Below are 27,180 nucleotides of genomic sequence, written 5' to 3'. Positions count from 1 at the left end.
CTTTACTTGTGATTTTTTTGATTCACAAATACAAATGGAAATTTTTCAAAGTTAATCGTGATCTAAATTGATGGAAAAACGACTCAAAGTTATTTGGTAAGACTCTATAGTTGAAAATTAACCAGCCCATAAATTATCTTCACTACTTAATAAATGGCCTGTATTTATATAGCGCTTTTCTAGTCCCTAAGGACCCCAAAGCGCTTTACATATCCAGTCATTCACCCATTCACACACACATTCACACACTTAATAACAAAATACAAACGGTTTGCTGACGTTTTTGATCATGAGAAAAAACTTTATTTATCCCTTATTTGAAAAATGTTATCACGTAATGCAAAAAATAATTACTATTATACTATAATTATCGTAGTGTATGAATGTCTGCATCTATGTATACTATCTTTGCTATTGTAGAATTCTCCCATACGTTTCAGTTCAGGGGTCTTTGTCTCTCTAATAATGTCTGTGGTTCTGCAGAGGAGCTGGAGAACCAAAGACAAAAAAGAAGCAGGCTATATCAGTGTAAAGAAAACAAGCTTAATGTCCATACTCATTCTTATACTAATTCAAAGAAGGTATGTATATTCATAAATACCTTTACATCTGAATCAACTGGCTATGCCCCATTAGTATTGTTCTGGTTTACAGTGTAAATAAATATGAATGGTATTATGCATGTAAAAATATGTTCATTTATCTGCTTTTCCTTTGAAAAAAATCCAAACTACATTGGTGTATGTATAGCATGACTTTCAGCCCAGTTTATATGAGAATTTAGAGATTATGTATTAACGTATAAATAAGAGTTTAGTCCTCCAGGTTGGAGCCTTTTTTGCCTTCAGAACTACTTTAATTCTTTGAAGCATAGATTGAGCAAAGTGCTTAAAACATTCCTCAGAGTTTGGTCCATATTGACATGACAGCATCTTCATTGCTGCAGATTTGCTGGCTGCACATCCACTTTGTGAATCTCCTACTACACCACTATTCCAAAGATGTGGTCTTGCATCTAGCTCACAGTAGATCAGCAGTTTCTGAAGTACTCATGCCAGCCTGTCTTGTACCAACACCAGTGCCACATTTGGCCACTGAAATCACCCTTCATCCTTTTTCTGGTGCTCATTTTCAAATTCAGGAAGTTATCTTAAGTATGTCTACACCATCTGATTGGTTTATTAGACATTTTTTATTAACAAGCATTTGAAAAGAAGTGGCCATTGAGTTTATATTGTTATATTTTGGGAAGATACTCAATGTGTGCACCCATAATGCATTCTTATGTTTGCATTAATTCCTGTCATGTTGTTTCCATTAAAAATATTGAAATTAAATGCACCGCCTATATTTGCCAGGCCACAATTACAGGCCCTAATCAAACAGCTTTCATGAAACTAAAAGGCATTTTAAACACACAGTGCTCAATTCAATATATCCAGGTTTTTATATAGCACTAGTTCACAGCTACAGTAGTCTTTTTTATGGTAAGGTAAATAACCTACAATATTAGAGAAATAATTTTGTTTTTATGACTTAATATAGCTGTGATCTGAATTAATCATGTAAATTCCAAACACAGGGAAAAACCAAACACTTCCTCTGAATTGTACTGATTTTATTGAACAATTCTTCAACACAACAATGCAGCTTCTATAAACTACGACATTAAATTGTAGACATTAATTAAAAGATGTGTATGTGTGTGGTGTATTTTATCTATGCACGTGAATGTTTCTACGTTAATTATACACAATTATAATACACTTCTCCCCTAATGTTTATTTAGTAATGGTGTTTGCATTCATACTCTTTCCACTCCCACTAAGCACAATATATGGTGTTTTCTGGGATTTTTGCTTCTCCTGCAGTAAAGCCACAGTTCCCAGAGGGGTATCGCTGCTGCTCATCTTCTTCAGCAACGCCTCTTCCTCTAGCTTTTTCATCCTCCTCTCGGTCTTCATTTTTCCAGACCCCTTTCCGTGGAATCGATGGGAGAGCTGCCTAAAAGCTTCTTTTGGAGTGAGTTTCCGCCCAGACTCGTCCACGTACTCAATCTTGACGTCAGGCTTGTAGCCATCCTTCTCCTTGAAGTCTTGCGTGAAGCCTCTGTATTCTTCTCTGCGGCTGTACTTGTCATCAAAGCCCATCTTGTCCTCAATGCAGTAGTCACCATTGGGCAGGGCGCCTTTTGGCGCTTTGACACGTGCTACTTTCTGCATTTGAGTCTCCAACAGACCCTTATTTTTGCACAGCAACAGGGCAGCAGCGAGGCCGGAGTTGACGATGGGCTCCTCGTCCAAAATGGTGGCAGAGGCTGTGGCGAAATCTGGTTGTTTTTGTTCCTCATCCAGGTTAACTGTGCTCCATCCAACATTCTCATCCATATCAGAGTCTGAACCTCCAGCATCATCTTTTTCCTCCTCCTGTTCAAAGTCCATAATGTCTTCCTGGTCCTCTCTGTTGCCTGACAGTCCGTATGTTGGGATATCACCCAGGGTTCTGCAAAACTCTGAGGTAGCATTGAAAACAATGTTGTTCCTCTTGTCAGGATCGTCTTCGTTGTCATCTTTAACAAGCTTCTTAACCTGCTCTGCCACCTTCGCCCCAGAGTCTTTCAGGAGCTGCATTTGCTTCAGCTTCCTCTGCTTCTCCAACTGCTTCTGCAGCTCCTGCTCTGCCTCATCCTCCTCAATTACAGCTGGCTCAGGAGGGGTAAATTCCTCATCGTCGCTTATGTCCATTTCTGCCATCCTGATGTCGTCAGACAGCAGGGGGATTTCATGCGTCACCACCTTCTCCTCTTTCTTTACTTCTTGGTCTTCATCATCCTCCTGTTTGCGGCCTCGGCCACGTGTCCTGGAGCCAAAGTCAGAGCTGCGGGTGTCATCGAGGTGAAGGTCATCTGCAGTGGATGTCTTCTCCTTCTTCCTGATCTTCTTCACTCGACGTTTTGTCTTTTTAAAGCCCACCATTTCCTGTGGTGTGTAGTACTCTGAGGCGATAGAGAGCGCAGGCATTTCCAAGGACTGGGCCTGATTTCGCAGCATTTCTTTCATGGCCTGGAGCTCGCGCTCTCGCTCTCCATCGGCGAAACCACCTGTATTCAACCGGAAGCTCTTTTTCTTCTCACCTTCAATTTCCTCATCATACTTTGACAGAACAGAGCGAGATTTAAACGAAACCATGTCGTCAACACTCTCCTCTTCTTCGTAAGGTTTGTAATCTGGCTTTTTCTTTTTTAATTCCACATTCTTTTCTGCTTTTTCCTTGTCCACCAGTCCTACGTTTACCAGCACATCTTCCTCCTCTTCCAAAACACCTTTGTCTTCTAGGGTCAGGATGACAGTCTGGCCCTCAGAGAAAGACTCGACTTTGTGCTGCACTTTGAGTCCCTTTAAATCTCGAGATGTGTACGCATCCTGTTTAATCTGGGCAAATTCCTCCTCTACCAGATTGCTGACACCAAACTCTTCATCCATCTCTTCCAGAAGTTTGGCTCTTTTCTCTGCCATTTCTTTTTCTTTTGCCAGCTTTCTGCTTCTCTCGACCCAGGAGGATGTGTCATCCAGCCAGTCATCCTCAGCTAGGGTTTTGACTTTCCCCAGTTTCTGGTTGAGTTTGCGTTTTTCCTTCAAAGCTGCAAGCTTCTCTCTCATCTCTTTCTGCTGCTGGATGACCACAGGGTTGATGGTCTCTGCAACCATGGGTTCCTCTTTGGTCCCAAGCTCCTTCTTGTTCTCATTCAGTTCCAGAGGCTTCAGACCCAACTTTGCCCTGAGTTTGTTTGTTTCCTCGATGCTGAGAGATGCATCTCCGCTCGCAGATTGAGGCTGCACTTCAGTATTGCTTTCCTCATATCCCGCATCTACTTTCTCCTTCTTCACTCGTGGTTCCCCGCTGCTCCTTTCACCCTTCCCACGGCTCTCCCGTCTGCTTCTTTCCCTGGACCTGGAGCGCTTTCTTTTCTCCTTGTCTCGGTCCGAAGTGTCTCTGTCGCGCTCCTTGTGGCGATGTTTCTTATGTTCACGACGACGCTCCTCTGTGTCCTTATCGCGGCTCTTTTCCTTGTGTTTCTTAGACGAACCCATCGTTTATCTGCAAATTACAACAACAATTAAAAATGCAAACACTGAAAAATAAAACCGCTGGCTTTGACAATTTTAAGATTTGATTGATGAAGGGAAAGTAGTTAGCTTTCCCGTGCTAACTAGCTTACATTAGCTACGAAATCTACGTCATTAACCGAAGCCACAACTTACGTAGTTCGAAGGCAAAGATTGAACTTTGCGTTAAAAATCCAATCTCAGTCAGGCACTAGAGTAGTCGGCTGTACGTTTTCTTCAGGCCAGCGAAAATAACATCACTCCACGTTCTTCCAAGTTTAAGAACAAACATAAAGCGAACAACAGCCTTGCTGTTTCCTTAAAACACACTTCCTGCGATCGAACATCAGCCAGAGGCTGACGTCGCCGCCTGCCGTGCGGGAGTGTATATGTCACGCTAGGGACGCGTCCATTAGTTGGTTCGTCTCGGAAACGTTGCTAATAATTAAATGGATTTCACCGGACGAAGAGAGAATCTGTGAAGCTCTTTCTGGCGTATATGAAGAGCAACGACGGGCAACAACATCTCTGTCCGTTTCTGGCTCTGAACGGTGACAACACAGTTGCTTATCTTGGAACGTAAGCTAGCTACCTTAGCAAGTGCAGTCCTAACAAAATGACCAAAAGCCATCACTTAACATGATACGTTTGTGGTATAGCTACGTTGATGCTAATGTGCGGTGGCACAGAAGTTATTCAGACCTTAACTTATCCACATAAATAACCGAATTTTCAGCTTTTAAGTGTAGTTCAGCTGTCGTTATGCGAGATATTTGTGAGACTGAACTTTTACCGATGCATTTAAAGTTAGCTGCACTGCGAGCAGCTGCTACGACGATCCTGGGAGCTGGTTAGTACTAGCCAGCTGCATCGGCAAGCTTGACAACTTTAGCCACTCGCTAACGACACTAGTTTTCTCATTCTTTTGTAGACCAGCGTAAACGTTAAACACCGGGTTAGCTGGTACGGGTTAGTCGGGGTTGCCATGGCGATTGCGGGACGGAACTAGGTCACAAGTGTTGCGCTAGTGAAGTTTAGCAAATATGATGTGTACGCTGATACTAGCGTCTGTGTTTATAGCCAACACCAGCTGCTGCAATAATCGTCCGTGGACCTCTTGTTGGTAATAGTATAAATTCCCCTGCGGAGTACAGAAATGAAGCTCACGCTAAAAGCCGTCGCGCGCTGGGGGGAGTATGTCATAGCTTAGCTTTCCCCGGGAATCCGAGCGGGCCACATAAAATAACCAAACGGTAGCTAGCGCTGAGAGACAGGGTACCAAAACAGACGGCACGTTTATGTGATCAGCGCAGAGGTACTGATGCTTTCGAGCTTAAAAAGAAAGCCGCTAATTAAACTCTGGTGGTAAGAACTGATGCATATTTAGCTTTACCGTTAACTGTGACCGTCCATCATATGAAGCGTCGATGAAGTTTTATTCAGAGCCTGTTTAATTAACCGTACTTTGTTATTAATAGCTAAATACGATTAGCCAAGTGACTTTAGTCATAAAGTTAAATTATGAACAAGGTCAAATTCGTTTTAATGAACTGCGTAATGCCCTGTTTGTCATTGAAGAAATTGATTTAATTCAGTCCGTGGTTCAGTGTGGTGTCTTTCTGTTGTGGATTCCAGCAAGCTTTTAAGAAGCGTTTGCTTAACCGCACCGGGTGTCATTTTGATATAGTTGTGTGTTACTTTTTTGTACTTACTTATTTTGAGTGCTTTTTCTGTGCTGACCAGCATGACCATTGTTGTGAATTTCAGCAAGCTGTAGGAGGGTAGCATGGCAACTGGAGGCACACCTTTTGATGACAGTGCAGAAGAGCTGCACAACTGGACTGTAAGCAATTGCAGTCTGGAAGATAGGCTCAACAACATGGTAAGGGCTGGCCCAATGTTGAATGTCAGAATTGTAGAAGCTCCATAATTTCATTGTACATGTACAATGACAATAAAGGGCTTTTCTATCCTGTACTCTCTTCTTTTTGAAGTACAGCTCATTATCTTTTTTTTTCTAGCAAGCAATATAAACGCTATGGTAACTCCCATTTATAGCCGTCTATCCTACTTTCCTTTGTACGCTATTTACACTGTGTATTTTAGTTTGTATTTTAGTTTTGTATTTATAGTATTATGTTATTATGTAATTAATTGTCAATCAATTTCCCTACAGGATTAATAAAGCTTCTCTCATTCTGATTCTGATCATGTTCCATATTGGAACTATGTTAAACTGCACTCTCGCTTAAAATAAATAAATTCCATTGATTTTACCTTGAATAATAATTAACCTTAAAAGTGTTGTTGTTTTTTTGTGTGCTTTCCTAAGGATTGGGGTGTACAGCAGAAGAAAGCCAACCGATCGTCAGAGAAAAACAAGAAAAAGCTGTCAGCTGTGGTGGTGGAAAGCCGCCTCACTAATGATATTTCGCCAGAGTCCACTCCTGGGGCAGGTCGCAGGAGAGCACGCACTCCTCATTCCTTCCCCCATATGAAGTACACCACCCAGATGTCTGTACCGGACCAGGCTGAACTAGACAAACTCCGGCAGAGGATCAATTTTACAGACCTGGATGAGGTAAAATGCTTTGCTTTTTGTTCTGTGATAGATTACTTGTCAAAAAGTGGCTTGCATGACTTACTGTTAGTGATATGACACCTATGTCCCGTCTCAGGTGGTGGTGTTGTATTAAAATGTTAACTGGCTTCATTTGCTGCTTTTGATTTCTGTTCAAAGAGCTGCTGTGCAGTAACACAATACAGCATTTATAATCTGACAGTGCGTCCTGTGACTGGATGAATATGACTGCTGTCTTTTAGGAAAAAAATGTGTCTGGTGAACAGGTCTATTACTACTGCAATTACAGGAATGCACATGCATGCCACAGGAATGGAGTAAGGCTTACAAGTCATACTGGCTCATGAGAGCCGGTAGCAGACATATCATCGGTATAAATTTCATCTGGGAAATGACACAAAAAATGTTATAGCTTGGCTACCAGAGTCAAGGACAGTTTATTTTTCAGCTTCAGGTGTCCCAGCCTTCGCATTTCTTTGTTTCACTTAAAAAATTTGACTGTTTTTGTTGCCTGTTGGGAACAAAAATATTTAGTAGTCAGAGTCATTAAAAAATAAATACCCAGAACTTTGAGTGGTGATTTGTCTGATTTGGGATGACTTTTCTTACTCAGCGGAGCATCGGCAGTGACTCCCAGGGGCGCGTCACAGCTGCCAACAACCAGCGCCAGTTAGCTGGCGAGAACAAGAAGCCCTACAACTTCCTACCTCTGCATGTAAACACTAACAAAAGCAAGGAGCTGCTCCCTCCCTCCTCCTCTGCCCCGGCTACTCCAGCGATCACCAAGGAAACTAAGAAGCAGAGCCAAGGACTCAGAGACACATTAACTCCTGTGGTTCCTACCAAGGAACCTCCGAGGCTCGGTCATGGCAGCACAGACAGATTGCCCTCGTCGCACAGGGAACATGGCAGAGGAGAGCCGAGAGTAGACAGCAGCCAGGTAATGTTTTGTTGTTACTAATTTGATCTGTTGTTTGATGTCTGCTTGATGTCTTGGAGTTTTGAGGATTAAGTGGAGAGCAGGTTGCAGACATATCAATCCATTGAGTAGATGGGATTTTTAATGATTAAAAACTCTGACCAGCCTATGGTGCTATGAGGAAAATAAGAATTTTTAAAGCAGTTAGAGGAGATCTATTCTGGAACTTGAATCTTTAACAGTGTGTTAAACATGTTTGCACATCATTGAAACCTTGTATTGATCAAAACAGGACAAAGATGACACGTGAAGTATTAAAACTGATAACTTGCTTGTTATTTTTAAATGCAACACTATGTTTGAAGTGGATGCCACCAATATCATTTGAATAATTCATAAGATGGAAAAACTTCAGGGAAAAAAACTTTGGAACATCTAACAATAAGTTAATATTAGTTTGCAGTGGCTGAGTGGATGCTTAGTTGCTATGAATGCCTACTTTAAAAGTTTAAGAATGTTACTCAATGTAAAATTGCAAAAAAGGGGTTATATTGTTATAATGTGGTCTATAATATTAACACTCAGATACTGCAAAGAAATGTTTGCAAGCAAGGAACAAGGCCTAAAACCAACTTCTTAGAACTACACTTGGTGAATAGCAATTATAGTTAGTTTATGGGGCAGGTACAAGACCTCCAGCAAAGACAGACTGTGGACTGTCCTGACCGGCTGAAGTGTCAGAGGTAAATGGCACTTACCAAAAACACACACATTTGTGTTTATAGTTAATTTGACTGAGATGCAATGAAAATTTTTGATCTTTTCTTGATATTTATATTTTATGCAAGTGAAATAACCTAACCGTACGTATATGTGTCATCGTCTGTGTGTTACTGCACTCTACTCTGAGAAACAAGAACTAGGATGAAAGTGAGGGAGAGGCAGTGCAGCCGAAGTGAGGCTGTATTTAGGGCACTTTATAAATATGCCACCCTCGGTGCCCAGTGAGTTTCCGCCCAACCCCCTTTCTTGCCCTTGTTTAGCCCAGTCTGAGCCTTTCTTACGGATGCTTGCTCACCTATCCTACAGTCTTTCTCTGTCTACTCTTTATTTCCATTCTGAAACCCACACCCTTACACCACCCTCCTCTCTTTCTCTGGTCTCAGGTGGTGAGCAAATTGGTACAGATCCGCGAGTACATCAGTAAGGCCAGCTCCATGCGGGATGACCTGGTGGAAAAGAATGACGTGCCGGCCAACGTGGAGCGTCTTTCTCATCTCATCGACCACCTCAAGGAGCAGGAGAAGTCCTATTTACGGTTCCTGCAGAAAATGCTGGTAAATCTGATATTTGTTTTTCCAGCTCCACCCGTACGTCTTTTAGAATCTACTTCATGCTTTTCACATCGTTTGGAAATCAGTTTTTAAAAAGATTTGCCCTCTTCGTAACTAAAGTAGTTTGTTGTTGTCTTTGGACTATTCATCATTCTGATTTTAATAGTTTGATCATGTTTTAAGCTTTGATATGCTGTAAAAACTGTAATTTCCATTTTTTATTGTCCTGTGATTTTTCTTTTTATTGCTAATTTTTTTTTTGAAGTTTCATTTAGGATTTTCTCTAAGAAATTAACATTTCTAGAAAGATACATTTTGGTCTTAAGTCTTATAGTCTACAAATGAATTATTATCACCATCTATTGCAGTAGAGAGGGAGTTTATAGACATGCCAGTTTTTTCGATTTTCATACTTTTATTTTTTCAGTCACTAATTGTTCTCTCTGCTGCTTTTATAGGCGCAGGAGAATGAGGAAGATGATGTGGGGACGCTGGACTCTGCAGTTGGCTCAGGTTCAGTGGCAGAGAGCACTTCTCTTAACACAGAAGTTCGATCTTCAGATGCTTCAAATGCAACAGTATGTACACCTGTTATGTACATATGTACAGTATTTACACACTCGGTGTTGTCTTTGAGTTCTGTAATGAGAAAATGGAAACTAAACATTTTGTCCCTCCTCTGGCTTTAATCTTGTCCTATTTATCTCTTCTAACCTTCTTGTTCAGTAGCAGTACATTATTGTTAACATGGCTTTTGGTAAAGCCAATAATTCTAACTGTCTGTGGGTGTGCATTTTGTAGGGAGGAAGGCCAGAAGCCATGCGTGCTGACCAGAAAGAAGAATTGGAGAATTTGCGTAAGCAGCACGAGTTGCTGAAGAAGATGCTGGAGCAGCAGGAGCAGCTCAGGGCCCTGCAGGGCCGACAGGAAGCTCTAATGGCCATGCAGTACAGTGCAGAGCAGGCACTCGCTGTGATTGAAGACACCGGTGAGATATACACTAAAAAGTGACAGGCATAATCACTGTGTACAGACTATTAGTGTGTAGGGTTAGAATGATCATTCACATCACATCTTGTGTAAAGTAGTTTTAGAGGAAAAATTAAAAAAAAGATTTGTCTCACAAACGGTCGGTTATGCATTCCTGACATCTTAGATGGAATATTCTCAGGAAATATTTATTCAGCAGAGGTCATGTATTTACAAACATTAATCAGTACTCTCTGGTAAAGGTGTTAAGAGTTTGCACCACCACAAATTTATATTCAGTGACTGACACAAATAAATCTGTTGGGTGTTTTTTTTCTTAATGTCTTTGTTGTTATTAGTTGTCACAGAAACCACAGGCAGTGTTTCTGGTCTGAGCATCACCTCAGAACTCAATGATGAGTTAAACGATTTGATCCAGCGGTTCCACAACCAGCTTCATGACTCTCAGGTATAGTAGAAACTGTAAATCAACTCTCTCATGTCCATAAATCATATAATTTTATCCCCTCTGTGTGAGTCATCAGTCTACTGACTTTAGATTCGTATCAGTTCCATCGGTGCCAATCATGTCAGACTATTTGTTTAGTACGGTCTGGGAGAAAATCTGTAATGCTGGTGTGAATGGCGTTAGTCTGCCACTCGTTTGACAACCCATGTCAAATCTTGAAAAATCCTTCCTGTAGACTAAAGCGGTGCCAGATAACCGGCGTCAGGCAGAGAGTCTTTCCCTCTCCAGAGAGGTGTGCTGGTCTAGGACTCCGCAGCCTGTTGGCCCCCCTCAACACAGGCCGCTCCTCCACTCTGCCTCTGGCCCACACACTGGTCTAGATACTGGAGCAACAGCTGCCAGTGCCAAACTCACCAAACTCCAGGAACTCCAAGACAAAAAGCAGACCATGGACAAGATCCTGCAGGAGCTGCATTCACTCAGAGACCAGACACTCAATAATAACTCGCGTATGAGTATTTTTAAGGCATTCTTTTCAACCATTACGTGGCTTTTGTTCTTCTAAAGTTGTTGATGAATTGCGTGTGGATTCACTCAGGTCGTGGCTTGTCAGCACAGTACAGTCTGAGTATGGGGGGATCTTCAGAGTTTCCATCCACTCTGACCTCTGGGGCCTCAGCCTCAACTTCCTTTCATCCTTCAGTTACACAACAGCAGGACAGCTCCAACTCAGCAGATAAGCTCAGGTGCGTACGCAAACAAAAACACAGCTTGAAGCAGTTGAATAGGCAGGTCAAATATCAACAGTAGGTTGTTGTACAGGGAGTGGGGATATAGTATAACATTGACGTCACAAAACCTTCTACACGGCCTTTTCTAAAGCGCTCTTCAACAAGACACTAGACCTCCTCTTTTATAGCAGTCTTTATTTTCTTTTTTCTATACTTTAGCATTTGAAAAGGAACAGAAATGTGAAAATATTTTCCTGGCCTGTCACTTAATTTTGAATGATTAAACCTAGCATATACTCACATTTGCCTCCTGCAGGAAGCTGAAGGAGGTCCACAAGCGCTTGAATGAACTGCGAGAGCTGGTCCAGTACTACGAGCAGACTTCTGATATGATGGTAGACGCAGTAAATGAAAACGTGAAAGACGACGATGACGAGGAGGAGGACGAGGAAGATGAGACGGAAGATGGCTCGATGTTTGAGGCCATGTTTGACTCGGAGCAGGAGAACCGCCAGCCTGTAACTAACATCAGGTGGGCAACTTAATGAATAAAATGGTTTTTGAATTTCTTAATCTTTGTTAACAAGTTCAGTATCTTTTGTTAAAATGGTTATTATTGTCACTGGTTCCAAGTTGCAATATGATAGCATTAGTAATTAGGTGATTGTGTGTAAGTAATTCTACACCGCAACGGTCACTGTGCCTTATCTGTTTAGGAACCCACAGCGCGGTGGGAACTGGGCAGACCTGAACAGCCTGACCAACGGGCGCAGCCCCAGGAGTGGCGCCACAAACAACCGGGATGGCAGACTCAACACTGAATGTGAGATCAACAACCGGTCAGCAGCAAACCTTCGAAGCCTCAACATCCCCTCAGCCATAGGTACACACTGCACAGACTGACACACACTTGATGGTGTTAGTGTTATTTTATAAATAAAAATATGTGAGTTGGTAAAAAAACTTCTTGAAAGTAACAGAGTTAGTCATAATAGGCTTATATGTATTGCATTTAATTTCCAGTTTGAGTCCAAGATGGTGTAGTTGGAGTACGGCACCTGAATTACATAACAGATTGAGCTAGCCAGTAGGGAAAATATGACATGGGAAGGACTTGTAGGGCTATCTACCATTTGGGGTTTAAACTTTCAAAATAAAAGCAAAAGGTTGACTGCTGCTAAACTGCTGCAGAAAAATTTGTAAAAATTGCGCACCAAACATTCTTGAGAGACTATAGTACAGTCTGAGAGAAAATCTGTAATGCTGGTGTGAATGGCGTTAGTCTGCCACTTGTTTGACAACCCATGTCAAATCTTGAAAAATCCTTCCTGTAGCCTAAAGCGGTGCCAGATAACCGGCGTCAGGCTGCAGCAAACATTCTTGAGAGATTGTTAAAATACCTGGTGGCATGCCCAAATAAAATCTATGTATGAGAAACTCATTATATGTGTTGTCTTCTGCTGTGTTTTGACCATTGTATAAAATAATGTTAACCTTTTTTATTTCTTTGACTTGAACAGCCACTTCAAGTCAAAGTCAGACCAATGTTTTGTTTTGTTTGGTTTTTCTGTGATCTGTAAGTGATACTCCTGTAACTTTGCTTTGATTTAGACTGCCAGTACAACAGGGACATCCCCTATAATTTGTTGAAGGATGAAGATGAAGATGGTCTTGATAATGAGGGAGGGGCGCAGGCTGTGGCTCCAGACAGCGAGGCATCGGAGTCTAGTCGGAGGAGCAGCCTTGGGAATGAAGCTGGTTTTGGTCAGAAGGTCCATCGACAGACTGCGAAGCAAAAGCTGTGGCAGCTGCAGGAGCTGGTGGCCATGGTTCAGGTGAGAAAGATGAGAGGACAATGCTCAAAGTTCTGTGGTCATGAGTTGGGCGTAGCTTAACAAAATGAGTTTTTTTTTTAATCCAAACTACCTGTAAACAGCAAAGACACTCCAGATTAAACTGTCATTAAAAAAAAAACAGCAACAACCACTGTAAACCATCACGAGGCTCTGATTCTGTAAATGTGTGTAAAATTAATCATTTTATTTCAGTACTGAGGAATCCATTGCTTATATACACTTTAATGGGACTTATGTTTAGGTTCACTATTGAAATACGAAGCGACTTACAGATTACAGAGTGTTCCAAGCTTTAAATGCTAACCCTGCCAGCTGTAGCTGACAAACCACTGATACTGTGCCAAAGCTTTTAAGTGGAATTCAGTAAGAGTACATAGACATGAGTAGACATGTAGAACTGTTTTGGATTTTTGGAGACAAATTCAACCACCATTACTTTTACTTATGTTTTAAATAAACATGAGACATTAGTTTGTTGGAATATGAGAAAACAAAAATGAAAAAACAAACAAACCTGCAACTGCAAGAAAAATAGGAAAAGACTCTTAAAGACACTTAAAGCAGTCAGTTGAACTGTTCCTTTAGATCATAAATGACTTATTATTTTAGTGAAGAAGCACTGACCCAATCTGTGTGTATCCAGAGTGATGACACAGATGGAACAACAGCTAATGAGGATGAAGCTTTACGCCAGCAGCCAAATAACACCAGGGCTTCTGTGCCGGGGACATTAGGAGCAGGATCTAAACAGAGTCCCAGAGAAATTACCCTCTCCAGCAAAGCCAGGTACAGTACTGTAAAAAGATTCTTTTTGAAAACCCTTTATTTGACTTTGAATTTGCATCACATCAGTCCCACCCTATTCTTCTGACAGAGAAAAGCTGTATGAGGAGAAGCTACGTCAGCAGAAGCAGGAGCTGAAGATGCTTCATGAAGAGCGTCAAAAGCTCATTGAAATCCAAGGCAAGATCCAGGACTTGCAGTGGGCTTGTCCTGACCTTCAGGTACTTCACTCATATTAACACACATACATGCAGCTATATGTAGGACTGGTGACAAAGGGAACAGTCTCAGTGTATAAAAACTGACATGTTAACGCTTTAAGAATGTAATAAGTAATGCTTTTTATTTCTGATTCTTTGTACTTGAAATTGAATTTTGTGGATTCAGTTCATGTCCACCTGTGTTGTTGTTTACACATAAGTGACTGGAGGCAGCTCGGTTATGTCAAAGCCAACTAATGGCTTTGACATGGCTTTGTTATATGACAAATTGAATTTTCATCCGGTGTAACTGTAACCACAGATTTATTCCAACACAGTTGGCCATGTCATGTTGTCATTGTGCTTATAAGTCAGGTGTTACGGGTGGTTTCAGATGTAAACAGTATTTCTGTTGGTGTTCCTTCCAGTCATCTGTGTCCAGCACGGTGAGTCAGCAGGGTTTGCTGAGGAAGGTTCCACTTGCAGTTTCCACTCCTGCACCCGCCCCGGCTCCTCCATCGTCTGGAGCCAAAACAAACTCAGCCGTACTCAAAGCCACGGCCCCAGAAGCAGCTACTTCTTCAGTCACTGACAATGAGGTGACAGACTCCACCATAGACGTCAGAACACCCGCTAGCTAACTATTTAAACCAACTCTTGTGATATATCGAACACACTTTACACTTTGAATATAATCCACATCCACTGATTGTCTCTGTTTTCTTGCTTTGAAATGGCAGCTTTGGTCAGAAATGCGTCGCCATCAAATTTTGCGCGAAGAACTGAGACAGCGAAGAAAGCACTTAGAGTCATTGATGGCTGAACAACAGAGGCGTAGTGGTCTTGGAGACTCTGCCTGCCAGATTGAAGACCAAGAGGGCATCGCTACACCCTCGCAGCCTGTCAGCAGGGATGAAAGGTAGGAGAGATTCTGTTCTAGGGGGTCTGTCTCATGAGATAATAATCTTTTGAAGATGAATAGCAGCTAAAGTGTGTAACACGTGCTCTCTTTTTTGGATGCAGAGCATTTCCCCTGCCAGGTAGTCATTTGTCATTGTTTCACAAACGTTTTGAACCATTGTTCATGATTTGTTATTAGAACAATGGCCACCTGGGGTTCCTCTCCATGCCATCTGAATGATGACGATGATGGCGACGACGATGATGAGGAGGAGGAATATTGCTCGGAGATGGGCGCAGAGGAAGAAGAAGAGCAGGAAGAATGTACAGATAGCACCTCAGATGATGACATTCATCTCTACTCACCAAGCAGGAACCTGTGCTCCTACAGTAACAGGAAGAATCAAGGAAGGTCAGACCAAGTGGGAGAAGAAGGATTTATGTCACTGTCTAGTGACGAGATCAGTAATTTACAAATTTATATGCTTTTTTTTCTTTTTGTCAGCAGCAATCTGAAGCCTCCGGCAGCCTTTTCCAGTGACAGTGGCGGGCTTCTTCATAACAAGACTAAGGCCAAGCAGCAGTCAAGAAGTTTGAACCAGTCTGGAAGCCAGCAGGGGGGCACACGGCGACAAGAGAACCTGCGCTGGGCCTCGGAGCTCTCCTTCACCGAGGGCTCGTATCACTGGCAGGAACAGGTCAGCCAGCTACAGAGACAGTTGGACTACAGCACCAGCATGTGTCAGACACTCCTGCAGGACCAGCAGGTTAGTGCACTCAGCACATGCATGCACAGATGCTGAAACGCTCTTTGGTTGCAGTTTGTGTCCAGTGTTTGGATTAAAACCGCTGTCAACAAGTGAAAGGCATTCTTTTTGTGTCTCACCTGTTTCCACAGACACTATCATACATGCTACAAACTCTGCTGACGGGTCAGTACAGCATGTTGCCCAACAACCTGTCATCACCACAGGTTCAACTCATCATGCACCAGTTACACCAGTGCTACACCCAGCTGGCCTGGCAACAGAACAATATCCAGAGGTGAAAACGGCAACTTCAAGAAGTATTTTTCACTTTATGGCTATGAAGTACAGAAACTACATGATGTCACTTTTCTTTCAGACTAAAGCAGGTCCTCAATGACCTTCTTCGCCAGCAGCAGCAGCAGCCTATGCCTTCCTCTTCATCAGCAGGTTGGCAAACACAGAAGCAGGGATCATCCCAGGAATCCAGCTCCGGCCCTCCAGCCTCTCCTGGTTTCTTCCTCCCCTTCTCCTCTACACTACATCCTTCAGCCAACAACATGACATCCCCATTTCCACCCGGTATGATATGCAAATTTATCAGCTTTTTGGGTTTAATTCTCTCTAAATAATTTTTGAATTTTTGTGTAATAAAAATGACAGACCGGGCAAACATTTTTGAGTCTCAAAAGACAGGAAGTTTGCACAAGGATTTTCACTTTTTAACCAGAATTATTGATTATGATGTACTATAAAAGCCAAATTTTACACTGTGCCAGAAATTCTATTTTCCACTCTAAAATTAAAAGTATAACCTCCAGTGACTGCTCTGGCATAAACACTGTTGAAAAAATGTTATTATTGGTGTGGATACACATTTTCAGTCAGTGCATTTGATTTAGAAATGGTTAATACATTCAAAGGGGACCTTCAGTAGGTGTGAAATGTAAAAAATCTGACTGCAATGACTTAATTGCTTAATTGCCAGCTTAATCTAAGTTGTTTTGTTTTTTCTTTCTGTCTGAAGGCTTTAATTTATATCCCCTGTTCCCTGGTTCCATGGGTGACTTTCCTCAAGGTGCAGTAGGTCAGGCTACTCCTGAACATCAGAAGCAGCACTCAGATCCCAACACTTCAATTAAAACAGAATACATGAGTTTCCCTCCACCGCTGCAGCGTTCTCCTCTTAACACTTCTACAGAGAGAGGGTATGTCCATCGATGTTGCCTGAAAACTCATATGTATTTCTTTGTGGAACATTGTTATCAATACCTCCTTTTTTCCCTACCTTAGGGCGGCAGGTTGGCTTAACACCTCCTACACAAACAATATCACTCGCCATCAACTGGCTAACGCTGAAGCCCGAGAGTCTCCTTCCTCCTCTCCCATTTTTGCCAACCGCCAATCAAGACATCGTGACTTTGACAAGGGGTCGCAGGAAAGCTTAAGCAGCATGCCCGAGCCGGTCGATCCCACCACCATCACAAAGACTTTTAAAACCGGGCGCAAGGCCTCCGCACAAGCCAACCTGGCCTCCCGAAGCAAGACTCCCAAGAGCCGCCGCAGGAGGAGCAAAGGGCACGGCAAGAACAGTGAAGGTATTAAAAGTGGAATGCCGCACCCTGCTGAGAGGCCAATTAAATATTTTATGCAGGGAGCTCCTTTTAAAAGCTGTTGAATTCAGTTCCATTGTATTGTGAGTTTATCTTCAGGGGCATTTTTCTGCATTTCCTTACCTAAGTGTCAAATTATTGATATGAGAAACATTATCAGTATGTGTCTTTTCATTTGTGGTGGCTCCCTCAGGTCATGAGAGTGACAGTGTTGGCAGCACTGCAGACTCTGTCCAGGAGAGGGCAGACACGTGCCATCAGAAGGAGCACAATCAGAGTCTTTTAGACAAACTTACTCAAGAGAAGCTGGACAGCAAGGCTAAGCTTGGGAGCAAACGGAACGACCTCTCCTCTGGTATGGCTGAAGCTGCCTGTAGTAAAATCAATGCACCCTCCTTTTCCTCTGTTATTTCTCTGTGTGTGTGTGTTTTCTTTTATTTATGATCCACATTATTTTATTGCAGAATGTTTATTCTTTTTCTTTCATAATAACACCCTGTCTTTTTATTTTAATATATATATAATTGACTTGGCACATTCGTCATGACCACAGATTTCATTTTAATTTTGGGTTAATTTCCTTTTTTTTGTCAATTTTAATTTATCTTACTCACAGCCTATGCTTGGAGAACACCCTTCCTCTCTAACAGAATTGCATGCACTGAAGCACCAGGTAAAGTCACCATGCAGATCTTAGCATTACTTAACTATCCCATGCATGGGCTTTTTTGTTTTCTTCTCCTTTTTGGCTTAACTAAAGTTGTGTGCAGGATAAATCTTTAGCTGTGAAAATAGTCAGTAGTTTTTTGTATGTTATTTTCTGTTGTTTGTGGCAGTTTGCAAATATCTGTCTGTAATGGTGTCACATCTTTAAATTTCAGATGCAAGCAGTGACTTCTCACTGTTTGAAACGCTGAGGGAGACCATTTACTCTGAAGTAGCTACTTTGATATCCCAGAATGAGTCCCGGCCACACTTTCTCATTGAGCTCTTCCACGAACTGCAGCTGCTCAACACGGACTACTTGCGCCAGAGGGCACTGTATTCCCTACAGGTAGGCTCAAAATGTTCAGAACATGTTCAACTGCTGTTTAAATCCAATGTCCTGGGTACACATAATAAGATTTTTGGGTTGATTTTTTTTTTTCTTCATCTGGCTGAAAAGAGGATTCGGTGTGAGAATGTGGCAATGAACATCTGTAAATCGGTCTGTCAAATATTAAAGATATAACTTTGATCACTGACTTTTCCAGATTTTTACAATCGTCTGAAAATATCTAGGAACACCTCTTTGAAAGAGGTTTGAAGTATCTCTGCTTTTTTGTTGAGACTAGAGCTACAGCTGACAATGGCTACAGATCATATTTTTTATGTTTTATTTTTCAAAATTAGTTTTTTTTTGTTTGTTTTTAGAGCTATATCTGGCTGCATTTCCACTAGGTAGATTGATCAAATTTTTAATCGTGTGATTTTGGCTTCTGAAACCGAAATAATGGAATCTCACTGTAATAATTCATGTATAGTGAGTCTAGGCTGTCAGTCTGTGGTTGACTTTAGCTGTCAGCATGTGTCCAAGTCTATTTACTCTAGAGGAGGCTGTAAAACTTGTTGTGAAAGGAGTCCGATATGAGTTGATGAGCCTGTGAAGCTAACTTCTGTCAGATAAGTGATACTGAGGACAGTTGTTGAGGAGATCCTGAACTTTTCTGTTAGTAAGTGTTGCTGTTTTGGTCCAAAAACCTCTCATGTTCAGCTGTTTTTTTTGTAACAAGATAACAATGTTAGCCTTTTCTGCAGTTATAGGGCATATATGGTCTCACTCTTGGCTGGAAGCAGTGCTTAAACAATGGAAAAAACACAAACCTCTTGTCCAAAAACCTCTCGTTTAACTGTTTTCCACTGGTCATTTTAGCCTTTTTGGCCAGGGTGAAGGGAGTATCTGCCATCAAACAAGAAGACAGCTGCATGTAACTACGATGGTGTTTGCTAGTTCACCTTACATGCATTAATGTAATAATGTGGTTAGCGTACTCAACGTAAATTACACACGAACAACATGAAGCTACTCACGCAGAGGAGAACGGCTGCTGCTGCCATCATCATCCGTCATCATTTCTGCTACGCTGACAGGGCTAGGGGCCAGGACTCTACTCTTCGAGTTTTTGGGGGATGTTGCTAACGATAACAGGCACCACAGCCGCAGTAGATGTGCACGGTGTGAGGTCTCGCAGCAAGCTATCAAACACGGCGCATTTCTCGGCTTTAAAAAAAAAACGCTATGCGTCGCCAGGTGTTTCATCAGATTTGAGGTGTTACCTCCTTTGACAGTATCACAGTATCAGCTTAAAGCACTTGTTGCAGGCTGCTGAGTTTGCATCTTTTGCTGTGAAGTACAGCCAGACTTTTGATCGCTTCGCCTTGGGCATTTTTAATCTGTAGCTCTGCTCTAAAAGAACGTACGTACCTGGCCCCGCCTACTATCCTCGGAAACGTAAAATGATTGGCTAGAATTGGCTCAGGAAAAAAAAAGCACCGAAATGTGCGCTGCTTTTCAGTCTGGTTACTACCGTTTATGTCAGAACGGCACCGGACACCGGTACCCATCCCTATGTGTGTGTGTTTGTTAGTGCTTCAGTTTTTGTTTTTGCTGATGGACTTCCTTTTTCATGGACTTCATATCTCTAGCTTGTGTCTTTGCATGCACTGTAATGTTTATATGTGTGTGACATGGCATGGGCAGATAAAGACACTGAAACACTTGATCTAACAGTTATGATACCCTCTCTGTGTGTTTCTTACAGGACATAGTAAGCAGGCATCTAGCCGAGAGGAGCGCAACCGAAGACCAGATGCCCCGTCTTGGTCCTGCAGTTTGGGCTGCCGGCTCTCAGTCTGAGCTCACACCCAGCGAGAGCCTGACTACCAGTGATGCAGTAAGAGAAACATTATTGCTTCCCAGCATGGCATTCTCACACTTTTTTTCTCCTTTCTCTTGTTTCCATGTTGCTTTGGTCCTTCTGAAGCCTTTCATCCCTCATTGTCATCCTTCCCCTTCGCTTTCTTTCTTACATTTCATTACACCTTTCGTTAATTTCTCTCTCGGCCTCATCTCCTTTCATCCCGCCTCGTCTTGTCTCTTTTCATCCTTCCATGTCCCTCTTTATTTTCTGATTTTAATTTTCCCTCCCCGATCTTCATTGTCTTTGAGTTTAACTTGACGGCACGTGTCAGAAGTATTTTTTCAAAAAAGGAAATAGAGAAAGGAAAAAAATGACCCTCTTCTGCCTGTGTCTGTTGCCAGATCAGACATGTGGTCTTTGTTCTCCTCCAAGGTCCCCAGAGTTGTACTAATTGGGAGCCAAGGCTTTCGTCTGTCTAAATAATGGCTTCGTTCAGGAGTGATGGATGAAATGTCTAATTTTCTATGCTAAAAAAATGGCGACCACAGCGTATGTGCCTCAAATCTGAACTATGGCTTTTTTTTCAGGAGGTGGTGGAGAAAAATCTGAGGATCACGCAAGACACGATGAAGAAGAGGGATGATGCAGATTCTGTGGACAATGACAGCACCATGTCAACCTCCTCCAACCTGGAACCTTTTGCTAATGATGACCTGGGTATGTATAAATGTATTTGGGGAAAATGTCTTTTTTTAAAGTTCCACATGGAGGTATTCATCCGAAACGCTTTTCCTTCTGCCTTGAACTACAAATCGGGTACCTCCCCCTGCTTTTTTTCAGCTGGGCTTGTTGGTCCTTGTTTGGGTAAACCAATCAGTTTACACGTCAGGATCAATAAGTAAACAACAGGATTTTTTGGCAATGTAAAACTTTGACTTGCTGGCCTGCTATCATAACTTGAGAGCAAAGCTGCCATACATTGTTTGATCCTATGGTGTAAACCTGTTTACAGATGCAAAAAATATCTATTATTCTTTTCTTTTTCTCTTGCTTCACTGATTGTAAAATTTTTGGTGTGCCCCCCCCCTTTTTTTCCTCTTTTCGCTCTTCTTTCTGTGCGGCTCTGACAGGCAACACGGTGATTCATTTAGACAAAGCTCTGGCAAGGATTAGGGAATATGAGCGCATGAAGCTTAAAGCTGAGTTTAACCCCTGCAGCGCCAGCACTGCAGGTGCAGGCACTTCTGATGTCTCAAATGCTGAACGTCCTGCTAACCCTGCTGAGCACCTCGAAGGTACCTAATCACAAGACCCTGCATGTGTACAACGAAGACCTGTGGCTGGCTAATTGTTGTCCTTATGGCTGTTTATTATAAATAGATGACGTTTTGAATGAACATATATATATTTCTCTATGATCAGGAGCTGCAGGAGGCGAAGTGCACTGCCCTCAGATCGACACCCAGCAGTTGGATCGTCAGATAAAAGCCATCATGACAGAAGTCATTCCCTTCCTTAAGGTAGGATAAACCACAGACAGTGAAATAGAGTTGTGGCTTTTTGCTAATATGCGAGTGACGTGAATTTTCTATGCTTAACAGAAACGAAACACATTGTGGTTTGTTAGTAATTACTTACTGAACTTTCAACTAAATGTGCATTGAACAAATGAGCCTTTAAGTGGGACCTATTAACCTATTCAATATTTTCTGTCCTATATACTTTGCAAATGTCAGATGATTAGATTAAACTCTTCCAAGGTTTCAAAAATGTACATGGCTGCAAGAAATCTCTATAAGCTCTAATCCCTCAGTTCCAGAGTTTTTTGTTTTTCAGTCTTTAATAAGGTGTGTAAGATCTTTAATAAGGTGTGTAAGATCTTTAATAAGGTGTGTAAGATCTTTAATAAGGTGTGTAAGATCTTTAATAAGGTGTGTATTTCAGGTGTATAGCATTGAGCACAGAGGCTGAACTGAAGGTTTGCACCAAATGTAAGAGAAACAGGGATTAATTTCAACTAGGACTCATGCAAAGTCCAAGAATAAAATATGGAGTTGGAAATGAGAACGATAGCTCTCCACACACTGCTTTAATGTGCGTTCGGTTGTCAGTAAAGGTTGCGCTGCTGAGCAGTTACTGAAGACTAAAATGACTCATTATTGTCCGTCTTTCTTCTCACAGGAGAACATGGACGAGGTGTGCTCCATCCAGCTCTTGACTTCTGTCCGGCGCATGGTCCTCACTCTCACCCAGCAAAACGACGAGAGCAAAGAGTTTGTCCGTTTTTTCCACAGACAGCTGGGAGGCATACTGCAGGTAGGACCGGTGCCAGCCTTGCTCTAAATTTGCCTCAACGAGCGCAGCTGGATCACATGAAAAGTTGCCTTTCTGACGGTTCGCTCTTTGTTTTTCTTCCAGGACTCTCTCAGTAAATTTGTCGGCCGTACTCTGAAGGATTGCGGGGAGGACCTGCTTGTGGAGATTTCAGAGATCCTCTTCAATGAACTGGCCTTCTTCAGGCTCATGCAGGATTTGGACAACAGCACCGGCATCGCTTTGGCAGCCAAACACAAAAATAAGAACAGGGCTGAGCAGAATAGTAAAGCCAAACACAGTCAGAAGGTTACATCTTTTGTTTTCTTTCTCCAAGCATTTGTAATGCAATGTTAGCTTGAATGATCCTAATTTTAATGCTGTGTTTATTTATTCCTCTGTATTAGAATAATACAGCCGGTGGCGGCGATAAATCTCTTTCTCCAGCATACACAGATGAAGACAAGGTAGGTAATCTTCACACTGATGACTGTTTTTTTTGGGTAATACTGTCAGTAATGAATCTTTGTAACAACAACGTCTCTCACTGTCTTCCAGGACCAAGATGAAGCTGAGCAGGAAGGTGCCTCTGCTTCCCAGGAGCTTTACCTGCAGACGCAGATGAAGAACAGCAGGAGCAGTGAGGCTTCGGAGGCTGAAGAGGATAATGAGGATGAAGAAGGTGGACGGGAAGTGCCTCTGTCAATCAGTGAGTGAAAAGTGGAGAAAGAAGAGGTGGTTCTTGTGAATAACTTTAGGTCCTCAAGCTAAAAATGTTCAGTAAACAGAATTCAGCCCTTTGCTGTAATTTACAAACAGCAAATTAGGTTACTTGTCAGGCAGGTTGTTTCAGAGGTGATAAGAGTCTAAATATTTAAAAATGCAAACAAAAAACATTCAAATTATGATCCTGTAATTTGAAATGGTCAGTAACCACTCTGATAGGAACTTTACATTAAAGGTTTCTTTCAGCCTCACTTTCTTGCTCTTTACTCTGTTTTGTAGTATTTATGACACAAAATTGGCAACTTTTTCTTGTGGTGTCTGATCACGCCTCAGTTTTGATTTAATAACTGCATCACTCGAGGTGTGACGGCCTGCGTTATCCCCGCGTGACCCTACGATGCTCCAAAAATCTTCTTGTCGTGTTAAGAAAGTTCCGCTTTCTTCTCAGTCTTTTCTTCCACCCCACAGGTGGAGTTTGAGGTCAGGTAACTGACCACGAGAGTCAGCACTTCTTGGTCTTCTTTGATCTTCAAGTAGTTCTTTACCTTTTAGGTGTATGTGTGCTCATTATTCCACTGCAGTGTGGTGCAAACCAGAGGGGGGAGCACATCTCTGGAAAATTGAGTGTCTCTGCTCACTGGCTGAAGTGGAGTCGTTTCAGTGCAGGTGTCTAATTCTGATGCCGTGTTTCCTGCAATTACAAAGCTGCTCAGTAAACACCATTATTCTAAAAAACTTTAATCGCAGCCACGTCTTTAACAGGTAAACAGAGGCTGCATGTTAAATGAGCTGCTGTTTAGTAGATCTGAAAGGCTGCTTCAGTAAAAGGCGTACAAGTTGAAAGATATCGGACCCTGAGTACAGAATAATAAAAAGTTATCTGCAGTGTGATTGGTGCCCTTGAAATTGTGCAAATATTTCAACTGCTCTTTATCTGTAATCATAATTTGAGTTCAAATGTTTTTGAATCTTCAAATGTTCTTACAGTTTTAAACCCAAAGGTCATTATCTTTTTTTCTTTTTAAAGGTTTTTTTTAAGCACATACTTTTGGGATTTTACGCCTTTATTCAAGAACAAACAGTGGAAACGACCTGGAAAATGGCCAACCAGCTGGGAATCAAAACAGAGAATCGCTGCTCACTAGAACCTGCACCCCGACCACTTTGCCGTCTCATTTTCACTTGTTTTTGCTTTTCAGGTCTCTCCAAAGCAGAGACGCAGGCGCTGACTAACTATGGCAGCGGGGAGGATGAGAACGAGGAGGAGGAAATCGAGGAGTTTGAAGCAGGACCCGTAGACGTCCAAACATCCTTACAGGCTTCTGCAGACGGACAGGCGGAGCAGGAGAGCACAGCCGCGGTCAGCCACGGAGATGTGTGCAACAGCTGTAGCTTACATTATTAAGCAGCTTCTTCTTAGTCTGACTGTGTAATTGTGTTGTACTCCAGGGTACAGCAGCCAGCGAAGCTGAAGAGATAAGAACTGAACAGAGGAGTTCGGAGAATGACGATGGTGAGGCTTTTTCTACGTATTCAGCAGCTGGATTTGATCCCGGCCAGTGCGCGATAAACTTGTCAGGAATATTGTAGGACTCTCTTGGCACACTCACAAACTTTGTCTTGCAGAAATTGTGAGGTCAGTTGAGACTGTGGATTCTGGAGTGGAGGAGCACGAGAGGGTGGAGTGCCAGAGCCCCGAGGAGGAGAGCAAAGCTGGGGCTTCTGCTGTTGCCTCAGAGAGGGAGTCCACCATGTACCAAGGTCAGGATGTCACCAAGGAGGCACCGACCACAAGCAGCCCAGACACAGACTCGCCTGTCATGATCAGCGTGGATGTAAGTCCAAATATGACCTATATGTGACTTTTTTTCCCCCCTTCCTGTTGTACAAATATTGTCAAACCTTAATTTGCTGTTTATTTTTTTTTTTTTTTTTTGGACTGTGCTCAGGAGGTGGGATCTGGTAACACGAGCCAAAAGTCTGATGAAGACGACTTTGTTAAGGTGGACGACTTACCGCTACAGCTCACAGTCATGTGTGAGGTGCGTAAAGACTACCAGTAAAAAAAACCAAACAAACCCCAAAACGCTCAGTTAACTGCAAGCATTTTAAAAGCCGAGGCATGACCCCCACCCCCGTGGTAAAAGGTGTCTGATTGTACAGTGTGTCTGTGTGCTGTAAACATCAGGAGGAGCTGCAGAAGAGGATCGTGGAGGAGCAGCAGAATAACAACCTGTCGGTAGAGATCCTCAACGGGAACACTGAATTGCTGACTGGGCTGGTGGGAAACGCGCAGGCACTGAAGGAACCAGGTATGGATTACAGTCTCTGTCAGTCAAGATCACAGTTTTGTTTGTGCGGATGTCACACGTTTCGCCAAAAGCAAAGCCGCCGTCTCTCGGCAGACATCTGCAGACCCGAGCAGCTTTCAAGTCGATACATAAACAAACTGTGAAGCTTTTTTTGTGACAGTAAATTGTACCTTTTTTTTCTCTTTTATTTTTCAGAAACCGCTGCTGCCCAGGATGCTTAAAGAATTATACAGATGTTTTGTTTGTTTTTTAGCAACACTATACTTTAAAACCCTAAAACCTGTTCTGGTTGTAGGATTGTTAACTCTTAATCTGATAGTTTAAAGTTGCAAATCATTTGCGACTCTCTCACAAACACATGTGCAACAGATAATACTAAGACTTGTACTCCTATACAACAACACTTTTGGGTTCATTTTATCCCTGAATATTTAATGTGATTTATGGATAATCTGGAGCAGAGAATTTTTTCTATGCTCTGGATCACAACAGTTAATCGTCTGCTTGAATCGCTATAGTGCTGATACTCCTGTTCAGATCCGCCTTAGATTTTTTTTTCCCATGGTTCTGGGATCAGTTTGATATCAGTTTTGATGTTTCGTTTTTTTGTTGTTTTTGTTTTTAATGTTTTATTTGTCTTGCTCTGGCCTTACTGTTACTGTACATCTCACTTTTTCTGACGTTGGTTCCTATTTACAAAGAGATGACAGCTGACTTCAGCTAAATGTTTCTTTAGCTTGAACACACCTTTAAGCTCCAACTCAGCTTCTGTCCCTTCACACTCCTCTTTATATACTGTTTCAGTTAATGGTTAGTCTTTCCATGTATTTAAAATGTTGGCTACAGTAATAAGTTTTAATTAATAAAATGCTGGAACTTTCAAACATGGTTTTGTCATGTGGTTACTACATATATCATAACTATAAATCTCCATTACTGCTCGTTGATTGTTTGCTCTACTTGTTGATACCACTAAATTTGAATGAACTGTCACCTGCATAGTTTACTGAACAAATATAATTATATCTAAAAACATGTATGTATATATCACTTTATAAAGTGGTCGGTGAATGTAGGTAAATATAAGGTATGCCACTTCAACTGGTCAGTAACATAAATATCTACTTAGCCGACTAAAGGTCAGCCACTCTATGGATTTTATTGACCACGTCTACACACTTAGTTTGAACTTCAGCAGGCTCTGAGATTGAGAAAGGCAATTTTAAGAGACTTTGAACGTTGCGTGGTTTTGGGGATCAGATGGACTGGATTTCAGAAATTGCTAATTTGCTGGGATTTTCCCACACAACCATCTCTGAGGCTTAAAGAGTCTGGAAAAATAGAAAATATACCGTGTGTTGCAGTTCTGAGTTCTCCACTTTTTACAATCGACCTATGCAGATTTAAAGCTGGATTTAACAGGTTTACTAAAGCTTGAGTCTTGAGTTGTGTTGTGTTGTTACATTTGGATGGTAGAATGGTCAGAACTTTTGTCCCTTTTATATAGATACAGTGTACCCATCTTCTGATGACTGCTTCCTGCAGAATCGAGGTAGTTCTAAAGGCAAAATGGGATCCAAACAAGAACTAGCACCTAACAAAGTTGTGATTATCAATCATCATCATCAACTTGTAAGGATTCATGGCTTTTTCTCTGTTGTGTATGAGAATAAGCTGAATCCCTTTGCTTCAATTTTGCTGGCAAAACAAGAAGTGGATTCA

The 27,180-nt window shown here is 42.0% G+C and overlaps 2 protein-coding genes across 10 annotated transcripts; one reads left to right on the top strand and one right to left on the bottom strand.

Moving 5' to 3' along the window:
• Positions 1-1,600: 1,600 nt before the first annotated feature.
• Positions 1,601-4,437, bottom strand: sart1 (spliceosome associated factor 1, recruiter of U4/U6.U5 tri-snRNP). Its single transcript, XM_003449693.4, has 2 exons — positions 4,263-4,437; positions 1,601-4,098 (listed from the first exon to the last, which is right to left on the bottom strand). Exon 2 carries the CDS (start codon positions 4,089-4,091, stop codon positions 1,782-1,784), a length of 2,310 nt encoding a protein of 769 aa, XP_003449741.1. The 5' UTR covers positions 4,092-4,098; positions 4,263-4,437; the 3' UTR covers positions 1,601-1,781.
• An 80-nt stretch (positions 4,438-4,517) lies between these two features.
• Positions 4,518-26,342, top strand: pcm1 (pericentriolar material 1). 9 transcript variants are annotated; one of them, XM_013274109.3, is made up of 40 exons: positions 4,518-4,657; positions 5,874-5,988; positions 6,439-6,687; positions 7,301-7,627; positions 8,773-8,943; positions 9,399-9,518; positions 9,742-9,928; positions 10,269-10,378; positions 10,614-10,887; positions 10,977-11,124; positions 11,426-11,641; positions 11,826-11,992; positions 12,721-12,944; positions 13,609-13,751; positions 13,840-13,969; positions 14,377-14,547; positions 14,689-14,867; positions 15,048-15,260; positions 15,354-15,615; positions 15,747-15,892; positions 15,974-16,176; positions 16,622-16,802; positions 16,888-17,192; positions 17,401-17,562; positions 17,824-17,880; positions 18,089-18,261; positions 20,009-20,140; positions 20,695-20,824; positions 21,238-21,402; positions 21,530-21,627; positions 22,289-22,423; positions 22,526-22,729; positions 22,828-22,887; positions 22,979-23,129; positions 24,346-24,506; positions 24,596-24,659; positions 24,773-24,981; positions 25,096-25,188; positions 25,335-25,458; positions 25,654-26,342. In XM_013274109.3, the coding sequence occupies exons 2-40, from the start codon at positions 5,893-5,895 to the stop codon at positions 25,677-25,679; spliced, it is 6,366 nt and encodes a 2,121-aa protein (XP_013129563.1). In that variant the 5' UTR covers positions 4,518-4,657; positions 5,874-5,892; the 3' UTR covers positions 25,680-26,342. The 9 variants fall into 9 exon arrangements, with proteins under 9 accessions (XP_013129563.1, XP_019215629.1, XP_013129567.1 ...); XM_013274113.3 differs by having other exon boundaries at positions 4,537-4,685; positions 15,357-15,615; XM_025907673.1 differs by having other exon boundaries at positions 4,537-4,685; positions 16,673-16,802.
• The last annotated feature ends 838 nt before the right edge of the window (positions 26,343-27,180 follow it).

The sequence above is a fragment of the Oreochromis niloticus genome, linkage group LG6, assembly GCF_001858045.2.
Source record: "Oreochromis niloticus isolate F11D_XX linkage group LG6, O_niloticus_UMD_NMBU, whole genome shotgun sequence".
NCBI lineage: Eukaryota > Metazoa > Chordata > Actinopteri > Cichliformes > Cichlidae > Oreochromis > Oreochromis niloticus.
This window is presented reverse-complemented; position numbering and strand designations above follow the sequence as displayed.

Bases quoted from the DNA above. Each gene is read 5' to 3' on its own strand.
- sart1 (XM_003449693.4), bottom strand. From the start codon at position 4,091: ATGGGTTCGTCTAAGAAACACAAGGAAAAGAGCCGCGATAAGGACACA.
- pcm1 (XM_013274109.3), top strand. From the start codon at position 5,893: ATGGCAACTGGAGGCACACCTTTTGATGACAGTGCAGAAGAGCTGCAC. The intron at 9,929-10,268 runs GTGAGATATACA...TGTTGTTATTAG, and splicing joins CGCTGTGATTGAAGACACCG to TTGTCACAGAAACCACAGGC. The intron at 20,825-21,237 runs GTATGTATAAAT...CGGCTCTGACAG, and splicing joins TTTTGCTAATGATGACCTGG to GCAACACGGTGATTCATTTA.